Source organism: Anopheles stephensi, chromosome 3 (assembly GCF_013141755.1).
Source record: "Anopheles stephensi strain Indian chromosome 3, UCI_ANSTEP_V1.0, whole genome shotgun sequence".
Classification (NCBI taxonomy): Eukaryota; Metazoa; Arthropoda; class Insecta; order Diptera; family Culicidae; genus Anopheles; species Anopheles stephensi.
Genome location: NC_050203.1, coordinates 25,464,601 through 25,485,360, shown reverse-complemented (window position 1 = coordinate 25,485,360; position 20,760 = coordinate 25,464,601). Strand labels below are relative to the sequence as shown.

Here is a 20,760-nt window from a genome sequence, read left to right as displayed (position 1 = left end):
GCGCCTGGTACTTCCCAAAATTAAACTGTGATTTCAAAATTTAGTCTTTAAAATATTTAATATACTCACAAATCAATTCAATCCTACTGCTCTGAATAAAGATCTCTTCCATGACGCTTCACTCTCACGTAGCATGAAAACAATCGCCGAAAGAAGGATTAAACTTAATAAGTATTTCAATTAAAATTCACAAAAACGCCCGTCAAAGCCAATCGAAAAGCCCGTCAAGCACGTAGTACAAAACGGAAATAGTTCAAAGAAGGAGCGCAAAAAACACAAGCACACAAACGCACCCATACAGCAGCGCAAAAGTCATTGCTAACTTATGCTGTAACTCTAATTTGCTCCCCATCCGCCAAAGAGGAGCTCATGTTTGCGTAACACCGTGAAGTGAAGGGAAAAGGAAATCGAACCTTCACCACCAACGAACCAATGGCAATGGATTTCTCAGTCAGTGCAAATGACTGTGCTGGCTGGGAACGTGCATACAAGCGCCCTGATCCTCCCGATGGGTATCCTTCTTAGGCACGCGGTGATGATAAAGTTTGTGCCGGTCGATTTTTCTTTCCCCTTTTCCAATATCTGGGAGGAAGAAGATTGGAAAAACGTGAAGAAAACCCGGAGCACCAAACCTGCACATCCTTTTAATCCTTCGATTGATTGACGACAATAATTTCCTATTAATTTTCTTCTCATCGCTTTCGTCGCACGTGACGGTTGTTTTTCCTTCGAGCGGGCGTTTTCTGCGCGCTTTCTCACTCTGTGTTCTTATTATTGTTGCCCTTCTTTGTTTTCTTAAGCCGAGCAAAGAAGAAGTACGGGCGAAAAAAGTGATGAAGCTCGTATCCTTCTACCTTTCCCGAGATTTATTCTTTACGAGTTGTGTGAAATCGATTCTGAAGAGCTTCCCGGTCGTTGCGGAGAAAAAACAGGGACCGAATAGGCGGAAGCGATGTAGGCAATGGAAAATGTGTTCCACCAAAGCCGACCGCAAGAAGGAAATTCCCGTCCGTTCGTCTTCATTGAAAGTCGCTTCCAATTTCAATCGGACGGAAGCGAACAAGGCAGCTGGCATGCTTCGGGAAGGAAAAACTTCAATTTCACTTCCACCGCCTGCGTCTGGTTTGCGCGTTAGCACGGGCCCAAGAAAATGCCTGGTCCGTTGCGTAATTGTTGAATTGGAATTTCCCATCCGTTTTCCGTTCATTTCACGTTGCACGCTTTTCATAACGTCGTTCCAATTTTACAGCAACTCGAGCCGCCCTTACCCGGGTCACGTTGTTGTCTTCACATGCTCGTAAAGCGAAGCAAAAAGAGGATTATTTCATTACCTTCGAATGGGGGAAGGAAGGAAAGATATGGGACAAAAGAAAGCAAAAAGACAAAATATAAAAACAAAACGCCACAAGACCATTTTGATATTTTTTCTGTCTCACTCTCTCTCAGTGTGTGTACGGATATGTCGTCTTTAGATAGCTTGATGTGTAAATCTTTTAGCCTTTTTCCCTTCGTTGTTTCTTTGGGAGGGAAGCGTTTTTCTTTCCTTCCACGTACACACGCAAACAGATCTACACAAACCCTTGCAACACCGTGCAACATGTGCCGAGAAGCGATTAAAGGACATGGCTTTGGCGGAAACGGATTTTAGTCACGCAATCATAACCCACCCTTGCGGTGAGTCGGATTACGAGAACGAAGGACGCCCAAATTGTCGGCATCGCCCTGGTGGAAATATGATCATAACCATAAAAACGATCATGCTACCACCGCCGTCATCGGGCTCGTTTCCCATTCCGAAACACCATAATGGGTTTTGGATCGCTTTTTTTATCCTGCAGCAACAAAAAAACTATCAAAACCTAAACGACGCGTCTCTCTCTCTCTCTCTCTCTCTCTCTCTCTCTCCCTCGCTCTCCTTGGAAGGAAGTTTCCGCACTGAAAGTGTGTTTGTGTGTGTGTGTGCTTTTGTTTTTTTTTTTTCACCCCCGTAAGCAGCAACGTAAACGACTATCATTGACTTCGTTCCGTTGAGCAAAGCCCATGTACATGTTTGCAAACACGAAATTGGCAATTCTGATTAATCTTATTTGAAACGTGCCGGATTAGAAATCATTAGCGAGTGTCACGGGCCATCATTAATGTTACGGCAGGATCAACGGAATCATTATCCGGACCGGCAATGATCTGCCGTGTTCCGTACTTCGAGCACAATCTGTTCGATGGAGGAAATTAAGGTGGCTCAGTCACATTTGAATGACGCATAAGATGGTATTAAAGGAGGAATTTGATGGTAGTTGAATTATTTCCGTTTATCTTTTAACTTGTTCTTAATAATATTACATCAGGTGTTGTATGGAATTAAGTAATCGAGGTTCAGGTTAATTCACCTCAGGTTCAGGTGCTTAGCAAAAATTTGCCATTTAATGCAATTTAATAAAAATCGCGTCAGCGGCGAATGTCTTCATACGTCAGGACCGAGGTTCAAATCCTATCCCTCCTCGTTCGCAGGGCTTACTACTTTCTTCTTCTTCTTCTGTGGCACTACAACCTCGAGAGGTCTCGGCCTGCCATTTCTGGCTTTTAGTGACTTAATTTTACCCGTAGAAAAGTAGTCAGCCTTTCGTACGGGGAGGCGGTCTGGATGGGATTTGAACCCCGACCCTGCCGTGTGAAGACCGGCGCCGCTGTCGCCTCGGCCACCGGACCGCCCCGCTTACTACTTTGCTACGAGTAAAATCATGGCCTGAAAAGAAAAGATCCTTAGAAAAAGAAAGCCAGAAATGGGAGGCCTAAGACCATTCAAGGTTGTAGTGCCAAGGAAGTAGAAGAAGTCATTATAAATAGATATTCCATTATTTATTCATTCTCGAGTATTAAGGCTCATTTGGATTTATTATTATTTCATACTGAAGGGCAGATTTGAAGAAGTGTTACAATATTTATCCGTCAGTTGATATTATAACAATTAGGAGTTGAAAATCTGGAAACGCTGCGAATGCTTAAATAAAATTAATGCATAATGCAAGTAGGTAATAAATATTCACATTAACCCTCAACATTGAAGACGTCTCGTCACACATAAACCGCACATAAACGCGCGCACATTATGCTTCAGACATCGCACAAACACACTCACACACACCCAAACGCAGTATGCATTTAAAATTCAAAAGCAGCTTAACACCATTATCCTTCGATTCTGCGACATATTCACTTTAAACAGCTATCATATCCAGAAACCGCTTGTCTAGACCAGAGCTTCATGCTCTTTTACGCTCTTCGCCTGCCGATCCTCCAAGGGTCATTCACTTCCGAAATCTGCGGTGCTGCTGCTGCCCTTTACCACACCACCACCCCCGTTCAGCTCCCGGGTTCGTGGGATTGTGCTCATCAATTTTTCACTTTACCGTTTCGGACAGACCGACCCACTGCCTCGCACAATGTTTCTTCCGTTTCGTTTGCTGCTGTTTTTCCCCGCACTAACGTGTTTTGCTCTCCATCTTTCTTTCCAGGTCGAGTGGTCGGTAGCGACGACCAATCACGAGCTGGTCTACACGCTGCCGAACGGAAGTCTGATTTTTTACCCATTTTCTGCGGACAAATTTCGTCACGAAGTTCACTCCACAGTGTATAGGTAAGTTTGACGTGTGGTGCACCATTTTCCATTCCAGTGCGGTATGGTTGGAATTTGGTCTCTCTCTCTCTCTCTCTCTGCTTTACTCAAGCTTTTTCTGCTCTTCCCACTGATCTAGCCGCTGGCTTTCTTTCGATGACAATTCTTTCCCAAGTCACCGGCCACCCTGCGGATGATAGCTCCACAGCTGGAAGTGTTTTCCCTGCCCTCGGTTGCGCTATTTCACACGCTTCCCGCACTGTCCTCGCCCGGTGTGTTCTCCATCACGAGAAGAGGTTTCAATGGTTGCTGGCAAAGACCATTACAATTATGTCCTTTCTTTCGTCGGGGGTTTTTTTTGCGCCGTACCTTTCGCTACTATGCCACGTTGATTTCTGCGCTTGGTTCCCCTTACGATCGCAATATGCAAATGTCAGCTGCATAAGGCCCCGTGACCGGCCCTATGAACATGCTGCTTCTGCTGCCTGCTGCTGATGATGATGATGATGGCAGTGATGCTATCGCGGAAAAACCTTTCACAAAACGTGCCTCCACAATGTGGGGATGTGGCTATTAAAAAAAACCGGCAGAGAAAAAAAGCCAAACCAGGATGAAAGAAGGAACGTTCCTTGTTCCTGTGTCCAGGGTTCCGCGTCCCCCGGATTTCGAGCTTTCGACGGCCACGAAGTAAAACGAGCGGAAAACGCCCTAGAAGAAGAGCACAGAGAAGAAAAAGAAGCAGAAAATGCTTCTCCAGCTTCAAAAGAAATCTTCCCGTGCGTCACCTGAACATGACAATGCCTGGACCACCTACACCGGGCGGGAAGATTTTGTCCTCCCCCTTCGTGTTCCTCCCGGTTTCCTCCCCTTCCTTTCCTCCTTCTCCGGTGCTCATTTCGTGTCCTTTCAGGCCCGCATTATGGTTAGCCGTTCGGTGGATTCCGACTGAAATTCCGCTCCTGTTTAAGGATTTATGTGATATTTCTTCAACCGCTTCCAACTGCACACCCCGACGACTCATTCCCGGCCAGGAGCCGGTCATTCCTTTGTCTGATTTGCCATCATTATCGTCATTTGTTATGTGTTTTCTTTCGTGGCAAGCGCTTCGTTTTTCTCTTTTTGGTCCACTCAGACGCAGATGGGTGTATAGTTTTGGTTTTTGTTATTTCTTTAGCTTGCTTCGAGGAAGCTTAGAGATTTCGGGAAAAGCCACCGATTTACGACCCAAACATAAATACACGAGCGTACCGAGATTCTGAAGGAATGGAGCTTCTTGTAAAAATATTAGCACACACAAACAAAAGGTAGTAAATTGTTGCTGGTGGCGTTGTAAAGGTTCACTAATGGTAATGTCAGCAAGTGAACGTGAGAGCGGCTAAGCTCTGTTAAAGTTATTGCATAGAAAAGGCTAGAATAATTATGGCATTTTATATAAATATCGTCATTCCTTCACTGTTTCGCGTAACCTAGAGGTGGAACTCGTTATTCGAAAGCTTCAAGTATGGATAAGGGAAGAAAAAGCTTAACTCTTTACATTATTAACCTCAATAATAGAGGCGTCTGGAAAAAAAATTCTAAGAATATCAGCCTCTATCTGTAAAAACATCGAACAATTATTGAGTATTTAATTGATTAGATTCGTTGAACTTAAACTTAGTTTGCTTTTGCAATTGTTTTTTTTTTCCAACAAGCAAGCCTTAAATCCACTACCTCATTATATATGACAGTAGTAGATGCACACGGCAGGTCCGGGGTTCAAGTCTCATTTGGGCCGTTCCTCCATAATGAGGACCGACTATCAAGCTATCCGTTATCAATAACTCTAATAAGTCATAAATGGCAAGCATGACCTAACAGATCGTAAAGACAAAAAAGAAGAAGAGTTATACAAGATAGTGTATGAAACAGAACAATGCAACGAAGGGAAAATACATAGAATGCTGGGAATTTATTTCTCATTAAAAATGTTTGTACTTAGAATGAATATATCCAATTAGGGCAAAAATATTTGAAAACCACCAGGACTCTTATCTACCTTGTAAAATGCTTCTTAAATCCCAAAGGAAGGAACGTGCGTGTCTGAGGCGTACTTGTGTTTGATCGATCTCAACTTCAGAAACGTAAAGAAAAAAAATGTTTTTACACTCCCTTGCCAAACACTGGCCGCAATCTTCTTCAGTGCCTTCATGTAAGTTTAATTTGAACAGATTTTAATTAAAACTGACTCGATAATTTATCGTGCTATGTGAAATTATCTCGCCCTCTTGAACACTCAACGCCTAAATGTAGGCAATTGTTAAGCATAAGGGAGGGGTTTTTTCCCCCTGTTGTTCTCTGCTTTATTTGACAGTGTATCTCAAACGCCACCGAATCGTGAATGCAGGAATGTAATACACAGCTGATGAAAGCCGTGCTAATGAATTGTGAAGCGATTGCTCATCGATTTACTTTCATGTTTGGTGAAGTAAGCAACTATACAAAGCCTGTATCATCATCAACAACATTGCGCTAAGACGGATAGGTTGGTTGGGTCGGTAAGAATCAGCCCTCGTCTTTAATAACTTTAACCATTCTCGGTACGCTTGTTAGGCAGAAATAATAATGTACTTGTGTGTTTGGCGCACTCTCACCGGCACCCCTTACTCATCCTACACCGCATTCACCCATAAAAACCGCAATGACCAACCGCAACCAGCGTGCAGATAGAGAGGGAGAGAGAAAGCTTCGTGGAGAAGCTATTGCTGGACTTTTCCCGCCCCACTCCCGGTATAATGTGGTTGACGTAGGACGATCAAAGGCGTAGAAGAAATACGAAGAAAAGAACCGACACACCTTCTCGCCGTACGCCCCACTAGGCAGAAAGTGACCTGCTCTACGCTCGTAGCGCTCCCCTGAAGGGATGCTTTAAAGTTTTTAATTAAATTCCAACCGATCCGATAACTGATTGTACTTTTGTAGTTTTACATCGTGGCGGTGTTGTGCAGTGGTTTGTATCGTGTCTCTTTTGTGCTTTTGTGGGAAAATTTCCCCGTGGAAGCCCTCTGGGGGCCGACCTGCCTGGCTGCCTGCTTGCCTTGCTGTGGTTGCGGAAAGTAAATCATGCTCCGTTTTCTTTTACTTTCAGATGTAAATTAAAAAACTTAGTCGGTACTATCTTAAGCCGGGAAGTGCACGTCAAAGGAGGTAAGTAATGCAACCATTATAGCAAAATATGGACAGAAAGGTAAAGCTGGACAGAGAGATAGTTAGTGCTGGGGGAAAACAGGACCAGTTTTCTTCAAATAATTGACCATTCGTCATTTAGCAATCGTTCGAGATGCGGTCATTCAACATAAAGTATCTAAATATTTATTTTAAAACCTATAGTGCTTTGAACTTTGCGTTTGCTCACAAGGGCGTACAATTTTCCGAACAGAAAAAACCACCCCTCCCAAGTCTACTATTTGCATTACGGCCATTGACAATGTTTTCCCCCATACTTTTGACCAGCTTTTGACAGTTTTTACCCCACAGCGCAGCCCTGATGGGGATTTCTGTCCTATTAGGGTGTGAGCAGTTGCTTTTTTTTTCAAACGCTTACCACCAACCATCACAGTTCTACGCTGGGCGAGAGTTACTTGTGGAAAACTTTTACCTAATTAAGGGACGGCTTCATTAGCGCGGTTGAGTCGAGAGTTGGCAAACAATTTTCAGCTTCTAACAGTGTGTTTTTTTTGCGTTCGTGGCTAGCACAGCTTGCTTGTTCGTTTCATCCGTTTTCGGTACTTTGACGGACGGTTTCAAGCGGTGAATAAATTTTATTTTGTACTTTTCTCTGGTACAGTTAGGGCACGGTTCAAAGCTCGGTTTCCCGGCGTGCGAGTGAGTGAACGAAAAGCGTCAAGCGAACATACTGGTGGTGTAAAATACTTTACCGTGAGGATTATTAAGCAAAATTTATTAGAACACTGTAGTAGAGCATCATCGAGCGTTCAAATCGATGGAAAAACAAACGAATACTGTCGAGTAGTTCTACGGAAGTGTGTGCGTGTGTGTATATGCTAAGGGGAACTTTCTGCAAAACTCTCCTCCAAAAGTGGGTCTGATGACTGGGAAACATTTGCAAAGTCGCTCAGGATATGCTAATTGGATGGAAGTTTGTTTGACGAGCGCGATCGTTGAGTGATTAACTTTTGAAAGTTCTTGTGCGGTGGAGCGGATTGAGTAGTGTTACGTTAAAAATTTAATAGACGTTCAGCTACGGTTTTAAACCTTAAAACTAAATACATGAAATTGGAAAAAAATAACAAAAATATCATAAAACAGATGTCGCTCACTCACTCATTTTTTTATAACATAAATTGCATAACTTCAGGCGTTTTAACATTTTAATGCTCATGAAACAGACTTGAAAAATAGTTAAGTTCTTCAGCTTATCATTAAAAATTATTAATCAAATTTTAAGGACTTCTTGTTGACATAATTGGGCAAATTAATTGAGGTAAAGCGTACATGCAAAAAATGTAAAATATGTAATTTTAAACGCACAGTTCTCTTTGACAGTCCCTTACAGAGAAAAAGAGTTTATCTTTGTCTAGGAATATCTGTCCTTATTTTTTAAATAAAACCTTCCCCTAAAAATCGACCACTTTGTCATAAATTAACTGTTAAGCTCGCCACACAACATAAATACGTATTAAGTAACGCTTTTCAACAGCAATGCATTAACTGTCACGCAGTTCATTGTTCACTTCCACGAATAATCGTGCCCAAGGCACACACACACAAAAAACAAAAGCACCCAATGTAATCCGCAAACACCACAAAACAACATCCGTGTCCTCTTAACGAGCGCCACTCGCGCCCAACGATTGCGGCCAATCCTTTTCTATCAGTTTCTTATTTAATTATCGTAACCAGTGTTCCGGACCGGCGAAAGGAAAGAAAACTTTCGTTCGTTCGCGAACGCTTCCACCGTTTCCGCCGAGGATTGATGGAAAAAGACCCCTCAGCGGGTACGGAGATTTGCGAAAGAAACAATCGCTACGCTGCTGAATAATTCAAGAGACTGCAGCTGCTTCTGCTTTTGTTGGAACGGCGAAGGGATGAACGAAAATTCAGCTGCTGCTGCTTAGTACACTGCGAGAAGCGGAGAGGGTAGTAAAAGCAACAATAGAAGGGAAACTCTGGGCAAAAACACTTGCGGCTACGCAGCAACACAAGACGACGAAATATTGTAACGATACGCGTATTTTGCAGTGATAATTAGAATCGCTTTAGCCCGTTCGCGTCCACTGAACTTCTCGGTGGGATTTATTCAAGGAATTCCACAATAAAGCTCTATAAAAAGCGCTGAAAGCTCCAGATGGATGTGTTTGTTACAAAGAACTTACTTAGCAAAATCACTCCTGAAGCTCCTGTAATGACACTCTGGTTAGAGAATGATGTGAAATAGAAAGGGGATGCGTGCGCCCGCGTTACTGGAATGCAATCATAATTGCACTCTGCACGTTGCCGTAAGAATGTCAGAAGGATACCCTTTCTGGTGATATGATAAATAATGAGATCAAACTAGAGCGAACAAGCGATCTTTTCATACGGCACTAAACACACTAAACTCCGCTTTCACGACCTTTTAAACGCGTTTAGATGGACGTAATTGCTGGTCATTATGCCTGCTACGCTTTCTATGCAACTGCATCGTTCACTTCCAAACCTCAGTCACACATTTTCATTCGCATTTCTAAAGCTGTAAAATGAGGGAGAAAAAGTGTTTTCCTTCTCGAACGTACCGCACGATTATGAGCTTACGCGAAAGGAATATTTTTATTCCTTGCGCACAGTGGAAATTGAAGGACAGGAAAAGAAAACAAAACTTATTTTAGGGCATTGGAAAGCGTTTTTAAAGCAGTTTTATGAATTTCCTAAAAAACGTGGAGTTTTTTCAGTAATTTTGTGTTATCTAAGAATTGTCAAGTGTTGCGAGCATTTAAAATTTTTAAAACTTATAATTAAAATTAAATATAAAAACCAAATCTCGGAAAAAATCCATTGTTCTTTCCAGAGTGACCTAGAAAGGACGTGACAATGATGTATGTATGTGTAATATATGGATGGATGGTGTAATATATAACGTGTTTGGTTTAGCGAGCTGTTTTTCTCCCTATTAACACACCTTCACTAACCCCACAACAACGGGACACCTGGGGCAGGAAATTTATGTTAGCTGGGAGTGCGTTTTCCTTCAGCACACATTGAAACATGCTCCCTCTCAAGGTGAGAACAAAAACCATTTAACGCCGGTGACCATTTTCTACGTCGTTCACGTACACTTACACCTGTTTCCCAAAGCAAAAAAATAAAGCAAAGCTCTTTCACCCCTTGAGCCGTGGACAGGAAAACTCATTTTCCGAATAGAAAAACACAATATAAAACTTTTAATGTTTTGTTTTTTCCATCCCTCTCGGACTCAAGGGCTCGAGTTTCCACGAAAGCTTAGCAAACGCATTAAAATGTCAAAGTCGACTAGCGGGCACTCTAGGGCACTCAGTGGAAATTCCCCACCGCTGTATGATCCCATGGGTTGTTAGTAATTATTTTACACGACACGGACGCGTTTGCGCTGTCGCTTGTGGTCGGTGTAATGGAATGGAAAAATGTCAACCTAATCTGTTGATGAAGATTAGCTACGAACGCAGCAGAAACTCGCTTCCGTACACGCATACAAACAAACAAACAACAAACGTTATCAAAAGTGCTTCTCACCTAATCGCAAGGAAAAATCTTTCCACCCGTGAAAGCGCAATTTAGAACAACACAGCTCGTAAAGAGAAAAATTAAAGTAAAAGAAACTGTCGCACTTGCTGGCCGGTGCTACGATGCGTAAGAACGCGAGCTTTCACGCGAGTGTCTTAACATTTATTAATACCGCTGCCCGTGTCGCTGCGAAACCACCGTTTGCAGTCCCCTAAAACAACACTCGTTTCGTACGGTGTAAAGTACGGCTATTCGTTTTCACGAGCAAACACAATTTAGTTCTTATCGGCCAGCGCGCCTCCAGACGGGACCCGTGTCTAACGAGCAATCTGAGGTTTTTATACCGTGTTAGCATTCGGCCAGGGCGTGCGTCTACCGGGTAGTAAGCTCCGACAGCATACCAGTTTTTGGGATCTCGACTACCAACTCACCGGGCGGACAGTCGGATTCGGTCGTCGGGATGGATTGATAGGCTTCCATTAGGGTTAATGGTGATAGTAACTGGCAGACCAGATGGATGCCGGGATTATGTAACGAGCTGTCTAATGGTTCGGTACCGGCGCTCGATGGTGCGAGTGTCCTGCCTAAGACGGGTGAACTTGAAACAAGTCAAGATAGTTGAATTTCGTGTTCTACCGGTATATTGATTTTTCATCACTTGAACGAGTGAAGGAGTGAGAGTATGGGAAATGAAGGTGGAAGGCATTGTATGTGTTTGTCCCTTGATGGGCAGATAACATAAGGTGAAGTACCATCGAATTGGGAAAAGGGCGAATGAGTGCGTTTAATTATCGTTCCGGTAAAGGACAGTGTCTCCCTCTCGAGAGGGAAACGCTTTGTTTGCAGTAGTTTTGTCATCGACAGCTCATTTGGTCACAATCAGGATAAGATGTTTAATTGCACGACTGCTCGCTTCGTTAGTATGCATGGAAAAGAGCATCGGAAGGAATAATTTTCCCAATTTCCTTTATTATCACTTTAAGGTTCCAATGAAAGCCTTATTATGTGGCTTCTAAAAAATGCAAACAAAAGAACAGCAACAGTTTAGCAAATTTGAGCTATTTGTAGCTGAGAATGCAAAAAACAAGAACAGGCCAGATTAATTAACACAAATTTTCTCTAAACGTTATACCCTGAAAGCTCTTTATAATAAATCCATATCAGCACACAAGACTAGCTTTCCAGCTACAGCTCTTATCAAACCAAGGAAGTCAGAAATGGAAAACCACGATCTCCGGAGGTTGTTACGCCAAAGAAATACATAACGAAGCAACAACTTTATGAATAAGGTGATTTAGTATAAATGCAAACAATCCTTTGCTTCAAAACAGTTTTATTAGTTCTAATAACTGGAACATTTTTATATTTATAAAAAATAGAAACTTTAAGAATATAAATATAACAATTTTCAGAAAAAAATAGTCATGCCTACGATATCCGTTAAAAACACAAAACTGTACGATTCTATCTAGAAAGCAAAAACAAATCCGCCCATCCAACCGGAAGCAGTAAACGAACGAAAGCTTCCGAAAAAAGCAACGCAAAATCCCTTCTCAACGAGCTCTATTTTTAAAATGCCTCCTTAAAACGTTAACAAACAAACGATAAAACTCAAGCTTTCAGCTACGTTTTGGGATTTGTTGTTTCGCTTTAATCAAATCCCCTCCAACGTCGTGCATACCCACGATGAGCACTGTTTGCACGCTACGAACCGAAGCAAAAGTAAATTTTCTCATCTGCTTTCCTTTAAAAAATACAAAAAAAAAAGAAAATATCCTTTTTCCGTGCGGAAGTGAGTGCAGTGAGTGAGCAGAGCACGAGTGCGATACCAGTCTGCGGAACTTATTTGCTGGAAAATGGACTTACAGTTTTGCAAACTGGCTTCCACAATTCACTAGCCCAAGGCCGCCACGCTTTTCCGGAAGGGCTCGAGAAGCTAAACTTTAAGCCGCACCAAACTTTACCATCATCATTGCCATCCAACCACACGCGGTGGCATGGTAAATGTATGTTTGTGTGTGTGTGGGGAAACACTAACACACTCACATACACACGAGTATATTTCCATCCTTTCACAGGCGTCCACTGACGAAGGTACCGAACCGACCGAAAACTGTCCAAGGGTGATGTACAAAACCAACACAGAGAATCCTCTCGGCTGCAAGTGTAGCGTCGAGCGTGTAACGATTTTTTATGATAACATTGTACCATAAATTATGCCTTTTTATGTGTTTATTATGGTTTACGTACTTTTAAAAGCATCGCATCGTGAAAGTGTGTCTGCCTGTGTGTGTGTCCTTCCCTTCCCTCTGTAACGCTTGCACTGAACGAAAAACGAAGAAAAATTACACGACAAGGATAAAATAAACCTAAAGCCTCCGACGAAAAGGCCAAGTTAAACACTAACTCCTGCCAAAAAAAAAAACCCACAGCAGAAACCGGCCCAACCAGGATGCGAACCACAGCACTCGGGGCCGGGGAAAATGGGTCGTATAATGTTGGGCAGAAGGCACACTCGGAGTCAAGTTGACGAGACGAGGCTGAAGATGATACAAAATGGACACCACACGGTCCATGCACAAAACCGAAGCAACCGCCACACACCGGGATCTTTATTAGCGCCGCGAAAGATACGAAGTACTGGGCGTCTCCATTTTCCTATAGTCGTCAGCGTGGTGGTGGAGGTTGCTCTTTGTGTCGGCCAGTTGTTTTGAGCCAGAAGCACACTAGCTGATACTGATGCCGGTTTGCGTTGAAGCTTTTGAAACCCGGGAGAAGAAAGGACCGGCCTTTTGCCGACACCGGTTCACTTTTCCGCTGGTGCAGTTCGAATTGACTTTTATTGTGAAAGTTCTGCTAGCGAATGGAGCCGCTGTTTCTAGCCGGCAAGTTTGGTGGACAACACCGAAAAAGTTACGCCACCACCACCATCATCAGCACCGTGAGATCTTCCATCCACAATGACTTATTTTTCCGCTATTCGAATGACAGTGCAGAAACTGTCTCGAGGGTAGATGGATGGAAAGACTTTTATTTTTATTTTTGTATCTTCCTATCTCTGACTGTTCCGCATCACTTTGGCATGATGAGAGAGTCAATGAGTGTGCGGGAAAGCTTTTAAAAATTTTACACTCGAATTTCAGACGCCAAACGCAAGATTATTTCTTTATCTTTCCTGCGTTAGTGGGACGGAAACGGTCCCCCGGCAGAAGCGGCCGAATGCGGGCTCGGATTACGCGGGCTGCACTTTGGATGTTGCCATAAACATAAAGCCCAAAATTTTTATGCTTCTTTCGCTCCGCTCATCATTCCGTTTTATATCAACCAGGCAAACATTATGCAAATGCTAAGGAAGTTTAGAATTATCTTTGCCCTTCCGAGTGACAAATTGAGCTGTGATGGAAGCGTTCCGGGGGGTGAACATTGGTAACGGAAAGCATTCGTGTTTCGTCGTACTAAATTTTGCGCTGTTAAATTATACCCTCCACGTCATGATTTGATATAAAGTAAGAACTTTAACTGATTCTTCTATACAAGGCTCTCTGCCAACGACATCAGCAACATTTTTAAATCTCGTTTCGTGTCATATAACCAATCAAACCGGCACCTACATGCTCGAATGATCGATCCGCTCCGGATTATTCCCTATGATACTCCATTTATTTTCCAATCACTGCACCAATTTTGATCCCCTGTTTCCCGCCGTGCTTGTCTATTTGATTTGCGCCCACCCAGCGGCCGGTTGTTTCGCGCTGGCTGCTGTCTAGATTTATTCCATTTCATGGCTGTGGCAAAAGTCATCATCGTTTATTTGTGCCGTAATAAAGTAGCGAACGGTGCTCGACCGAGCCCCACCATCAAACGGTGCTGCCTGTGCTTAAAGCGTGACACTTGTTTTTGCTATAAAAATTGCACATTTATAAGTACGTTGGTGTGTACTGAGCCGAGAGAGGAGCCCATAGCAAAAAAACCATATGGGATCGTTTTCTCACACAACATAAAACTATGGAAAGAAAAAAAAACCCTCGAATGGAGTAAAATAAAACTGAAGATGTGAACGTATAAAAGAAAAGAATCATTTCAACGTCCATGCCGTCACAGTTCACTGAGAGTTGACAGTGAGTGTGTTACAAATAAAACACGTACTTACGCGCACACCGGAGCACACATTCTGACCCTCTGGTTTCGGGGGGCCAAAGTGGAGGTCGATGTCGGATGCGTTAGAACGGCATCTGAGACGTCCGGTGACGATCGGTCGTAAGGTTTGATACCCGTCCGCAAATAAAGTTCGCGATAAAACAAGTGGGTTGTGAAGCTTTTGCTTTGTGCGCAGGACAGTTGTTACAATGGTGAAATGGTCGTAGGATTTGAGAGAGAATAGATAAAAAAAATTGGAAAAGAGAAGTCTAGTAGCGAAAGAGGTAGGTTGGCTGAGATTCTAAGATGTCTGATTTCATTTTAATAAGATTAAGATAAGATTTCATTTTAAAGTTCAAACTCTCAAAAACTCGATCCAATAGCACACGTGCATTCGAAATGCTTTCCATCCATTTATATCACTAACCATTGCTGATTTGATTCCAAAACTGTGCCTGATTTGTTTCTTGATTGACGGTGAACGATTTGCTTTTCCCTGTTCGACCCAACATACCCAACGCACGTGACACTAACAAAGATCACTAACGAAACAAAAATATCAACCAAGAAGGCATAAACTGGACGATGGTCACCTGAAGAAAAAGTACAAAAAAGCAAACACACACACACACACACACACACACACACACACACACACACACACACACACACACACAAACAGTCCGGAAGATATCAACTTCAGTGTTTTCCCTCGTCAAAGAGGGCACCCGCATATCACTAGCGTGCCACCAAGCACGAGGCCCATGACTTGATTGCTTCTGTGCATGATTTCCGAACCGAACCCTTGGCAGTAAGGCGGTAAAGGCTGGACCGTTGCAAATGACGGAGATTTTCTTCACATGATGGACGGGTCTCGGCGCACATCAAAAGCGACACACTGGACAGCGACACTGGCACGTTTGTTGAAATAACGAATTTAGCAAACGAACACGTTTTCTATCTCTGTGCAGTGCGTCGCTCACTGCAAGCATTGGTTGCTTTGTGCTTTTGCGCGACGACAGCGGTGAGCCTCTGTTAAGGGATGAAAAATGAAAAAGCTTACACAAACTGCGGAGGAAAACAGTTCAAGAAAAAGCCCGATTTGTTTTATGGTGTACACGTTGATCTATGAGGAACGATTGGAGAGATGTTTGGAAACGATGATCCGAAGACGTGTATGGTTTGAGGGCTGTGAATTTATTCTATTGACAAAAAAATAACAAAAGATTCAAAATATCTCAACAGGTTTTAACAAAAGTGTAATAGAATTTTGAATCATAGTCAAATAGACAAAAACAATCAATTTTAAATGAGTGATCCTGATTTATGATGTACTTAGGGAAAACATTAACTATAAGCTTAAGTAAAGTCCACGATAATTTAGCTCCACCGTTTTGTGGTTTGATACGTCCATAGAAAAAGATGAGTTAATTTCTTATTTTTTGTGTGGCCTCCGTAAAACCCTGCCCCTGTCCATATGAGTGCCATTTTACCTTCAAATTCATATCCGCCCCACTGACACCAGCCATCAGCTTTTCCTTAAATCGGCAACAAATCATTGCAATTGATGCTGATATGAGTGTGATTGCTGACAATATGCTCCACCAACTGATATCACACCCTTCGCCCAAGACAAACGCTCCTACCACGAAAACGCTCCCTACCGTAACATGCAGCTTAAAAATAATCACCTTCTCTTACCTTTCTTCCTGGTTCGAAAGGCGCACCCCGGGCGAACAAAGCGACGCAGCATTTTGACAAGTTTGAAATGGTCCAATTTTCGACGGTACAACGTCGAAAAGAATCATCTACCGGGGTGGAGAACGTTTTCGCATTTTTTTTGCTCTAAGTTCCGTCGCTCTGAGCTTTTCTTTTCTCTGAGCGTAGCTGCCTTATGTCCGTAACCCAAAACGGTACCACCACGGATGCTGCAATATGCTAATGGTTTTGCTTGCGCACAGTATGAGGTACTTTGCCGAGGGGACAGCATGACGTTTTTTGTATGTGTGTGTATCTGTGTTTGCGTTAGTGGTCCGTATTCTCCGCACAGCGCGGTACGCCTGTCAGTGCAAATGACAGCACATATTCCCTAACGAGCAAGAAGGCAACCGGCTTCGCACTGTCGTCGACGTTGACAGTGAAAAACGTTCGGTACGTTGGGCTGCAATGCTTGAGTCGGCTTGTTGGTTTGTCCGGTGTGTTTTTTCTCTCTGTTTCGGAAAAGCAAAAGAAAAACTCACATTGAAAACTGGAATTAAAAAAACAGAAAACGCTCACAGCGGCTAGTTTTCCGGTACGCATTCGCTGATGATGGAGACGGACAAAATGTCTCGGGCAAAATTTCGGGCCCACTGTATCGGTCTCTCGAGTTGGCAAGTTTGTTCGTAATTTTCCACAATGTTGCATAAAACTATGATTGGGGTGGAGAGAGGTTGGGGATAGCGGGACAACTCTCCCTCATCCCTCGTCTCCTTCACCCTCACCGGTAAAAGAACATTCGCGGTGAAAGTACCCGAATTTAATTAATTTTCACACAACATTTCCTCGATTGGATTATGCAAGGAAGTGGGTCTAACAGCTCCGTGCCCGATGCTCACTGTCACCCTGCGAGCCAATCATTGTCAATTGCAACCGAGCAAGCGATGACTATTTTAAGGCTGGAGACATTTCTTCCACCAGCGTGTTATAGTAGACCTGAGGCTGGACCGCGCTGCGTTACGATTTCCCTTCCCGTTCATTTCCACCAAAGCCGAAATCCCATTTTCCATTGTGACACGCTTAAACAAGCGGTCTGCCTGCCGAGTGGAAAATGGAACGGTTTTCGATTAGTAACTGAAGGGTCTATTTCAGGACCGTTGTAAGCCGGCGGGATGGCTTACACATTTCCTCGCCAACTATACGCTCACTCTCAATCACACACACACACACACACACACACACACACACACATATACCGCTCACTTGCTCACTTACACAAATCTACTTTTCCTTCGAACCGGAAAAGACACTCGCACTGTCAGTCTCTCATTAGCTATTTCGCGTCGTTTGGCGGTGGTTTCCATTTTCCAACGAACAAACCCGACACGTGGAAATGTAGTGGAAAATTTGCACGCGTTCTGCGCTGTACCGCACCGTCGCTACGAAATTAACTCCACCAGTCCAGGCTGGCTAGTTCGAAGGTTGGGGAAGCTACGACAGTCGGCTCGGTTGTTATGGTTGTTGTGCTGAAGTACTAGCGGCTTTCACGTGTACGTGAACCACTGTTTTTGCTAGGAAGCAGAGTTACTTCACCTCAACGCACACACATACACTCTCTCACATACTGTCAGTTGAAACATTCAAACTGTCTCATTTAAAAGTGAAGCAAAACATCGCAGCACCGTGAAGAGAGGTGAAAAAGCTATCATGATGGTTACTAATTAGCTGCACTTGGCGATGGTTTTACAACGATTGTTCAGTACGTCGAACAGCAACCGTGTCGGGGTTGTAAGTTTTTGTTCCAAGAACATATTGCAAAAGGTTAAGTTTGGGGTTTTTTTTTGGAAAGGGTTTAGGGTCGCATTTGCTCGAGTACCGTCTGATGAAAGGAATTTTTATATTTTGTCTGTGGTTTTAGTTTTTGGAACTACATGACACTATGTATTAACGTTTTGAAAGAAAAAATCTACATTCAAAAGATGTTTTAGTAATTTAAACTTATTTTTTATAAAATGGAGGCGCATGGTACTCCATGTACTTCTAACACACATAATTATGAATTTGGAATGTTTTTTTTTTTGTTGCAGTTTTGGATTCATTTCCTCACTTCACTTAAAGTGATCCATACCTATCATATAAAACATTGGCGCATGGTAAAACATGCCACTGAACTTTCCAGAATAATGTGTTCTTGTAGGCATAAATAACTTTTGAAGTGTGCATCCCAATAAGGGAGTTGAATCCTTTCCAGAACTTTTAAAACATAAAAAATATCATCACAGATCCTTTAACATACAAAAAAGTCCCAAAAAGTAGCATTTATCATAATTATACGCTGTTTTGATTAAATCAAATGGAGGCGAATGGTGCTTTGTATAGAAAATCACTAAAGTTTTCTGAAGCACAACAATTATGCAAAATGTTCCTCACATTCAACGAACATTCCGAACTCTCGATATCATTAGTTTGATTTCAAAAGTGATACCGGCTTCCAACTGAAACCATCTGGTTTTTAGCTTTAAGCAATCAACTGGCATATCGAAGCACTTCCGCTGTACCTGCCTAATGCTCTTACGCAAAATACGGAATGCTGTTCCCACCCAAACACACACCAAACAGTTAGATTATTATTTCACGCTTGCTTACCACCTTTGAAAATTTCCAACGATTATCTTCGATAAAATATGCGCAATGGCGGTGAGTGAAAAGACAAACTTTTCGTAGAAAAAAAAAAACAATCTATTTCTTTTTTTTCCTTTGGGATGTTAGGGAGCTTATGGGGGGGAACATTCCTTTGGGATGTTAGAGCACACGGAGAACACTTTTCATAAACAAGCATAAAATGTTACCATTTACCTAACGGCAGACGTGAAAAAAAAACAGCAAAAAAGTTCTGCCGAAAAGCGCTTTCTCCACTCACCGGTGTAAACGTGCATAATTTATTGTCGCGAAATGTTTGATGACTAAATTTTATGCCCTGTGTGTGTGTTGAGTTACTCGAGAAAAATGAGAGCTGAGATAAAAAAACAGCTAGAGAATGGATCCTCATTGTTGCTAAAATCTTCCGTACTTATAGCCACCTTCTCTCGTGAATCTTTACGAGTGCGTGTCTGTGTCATACGTAAATGACGAAGAAAGGAGAGTAACTTTATTTCGTTTCTTTTTTTACTTTTACCAATAAAAGGACAAACAACATTGACAAACCAAAATGAAAATGAGAATGGACGGCTTTTTTCCGGAACAGGGTCCGAGTAACAGCTTTCCAGGTGAACGCTTTCTCGCCGGAGAAGAAAAGCTATGACAATGTGTGCATGTTTTGCTAGCCACTTTACATTTCCGTCCATCTTTAACCTCTTCTTTTTCTTGCGAAGGCGTAAAACATCCCCACCGGAAGTGGTTTTAGCTGATGGAAAACTGAAAATCGGCCCGGGGTGGGTTGCGTTGGCTGGGATAGCGGAATTGTTCGTTTAAATTGAATTTGAGATCAGGTGCTCTTTCCGAACGTTGAATGGCCCCAATCGAGAAGATGAAGCTTGAAAGGGGACCTCCACTTTGAGGAGACTAAAGTACGATTTCAAGCAACGAGTAATGAACAACGCAGAATAATGATGACCTTTTTACCATACTACCTCGGTTCTAGGTCTCCTTTTTTTTTTGGCACCCGCACCGTTCCTTTTGAGGGATATTATTTATCGGCGCTTTTTTTCTGTTCCACACCCTAACCCATAAAGGGCAAGAGAAAAGTTGGAAGTGGAAGTTGTAAGTGGGTCCACTGGGAGCATTTCCTTCTTTATGGGGTGGGAAATTCGTTGGGCAAAGACACGCAGAAAAAAAAACGACAGCCATCAAAAGACCATCAAATGGAAAAGTGCTGAAGCTAATTATTGCAAATTACCATTGAGATGGGATGGCAAATCATGTCACTTCTTCATTTTTGTAACGTTCAAACTGGCAGCACTTGCAATTGATTTAATGTCACATTTTGTAGGACAGAAGCAATTTTTTGTGAGAGAACGTTTTTCACAACAAATATCTTATTATTATGTAGAGTAAAAATGTTCATTCAACCTCACTATAGAAACGATTAAAAAATCTTCCAATTATATGGCACTGATCGATAATACGTACGTATAAGCCTCATATCAATTACTTTTATAGTCATTGACATTGACCGATAAAACATTCCAAAAAAAAAAACCTATCATTGGTTGAAAGATAGGAATTATTTTCCATTCCTCTTATTACGACATGTAACGGCTAAATCAAACGATAAAAGTTGTTGGTTGGATTAACCGAAGTTAGAACTTTAAATTTACAGCAATCTTGGGATGACCCGGTGGTAAAAACGACATCGGTATCGGTCTTCATACCTGCCGTCTATTTCTGGCTTACTAGACCACTAGACGCTTACTAGACAAATGCGGGAACGGTCCGTATGAGATTTGAACCCCGATCCTGCCGCATGAAGACTGTCATCGTCTTGGCCACCTGACCGTCCTATGATCCCAAATCCAAAAATTGTACAAATCTCAAATTATAAAATAATTTGAAAAATATGAGAAGAAGTTTATACAAGT

At 42.5% G+C, this 20,760-nt stretch overlaps 1 protein-coding gene across 15 annotated transcripts in view; it reads left to right on the top strand.

Annotated features, from left to right (window-relative positions):
• Nucleotides 1-20,760, top strand: part of LOC118511415 (Down syndrome cell adhesion molecule-like protein Dscam2) — a 109,886-nt gene that overhangs the window by 50,226 nt on the left and 38,900 nt on the right. For all 15 annotated transcript variants that reach the window (XM_036054480.1, XM_036054485.1, XM_036054481.1 and 12 more), the window contains 2 exons: nucleotides 3,513-3,634; nucleotides 6,738-6,796. In XM_036054480.1, coding sequence (XP_035910373.1) covers nucleotides 3,513-3,634; nucleotides 6,738-6,796 — 181 coding nt within the window. The remainder of the gene's footprint in view (nucleotides 1-3,512; nucleotides 3,635-6,737; nucleotides 6,797-20,760) is intronic.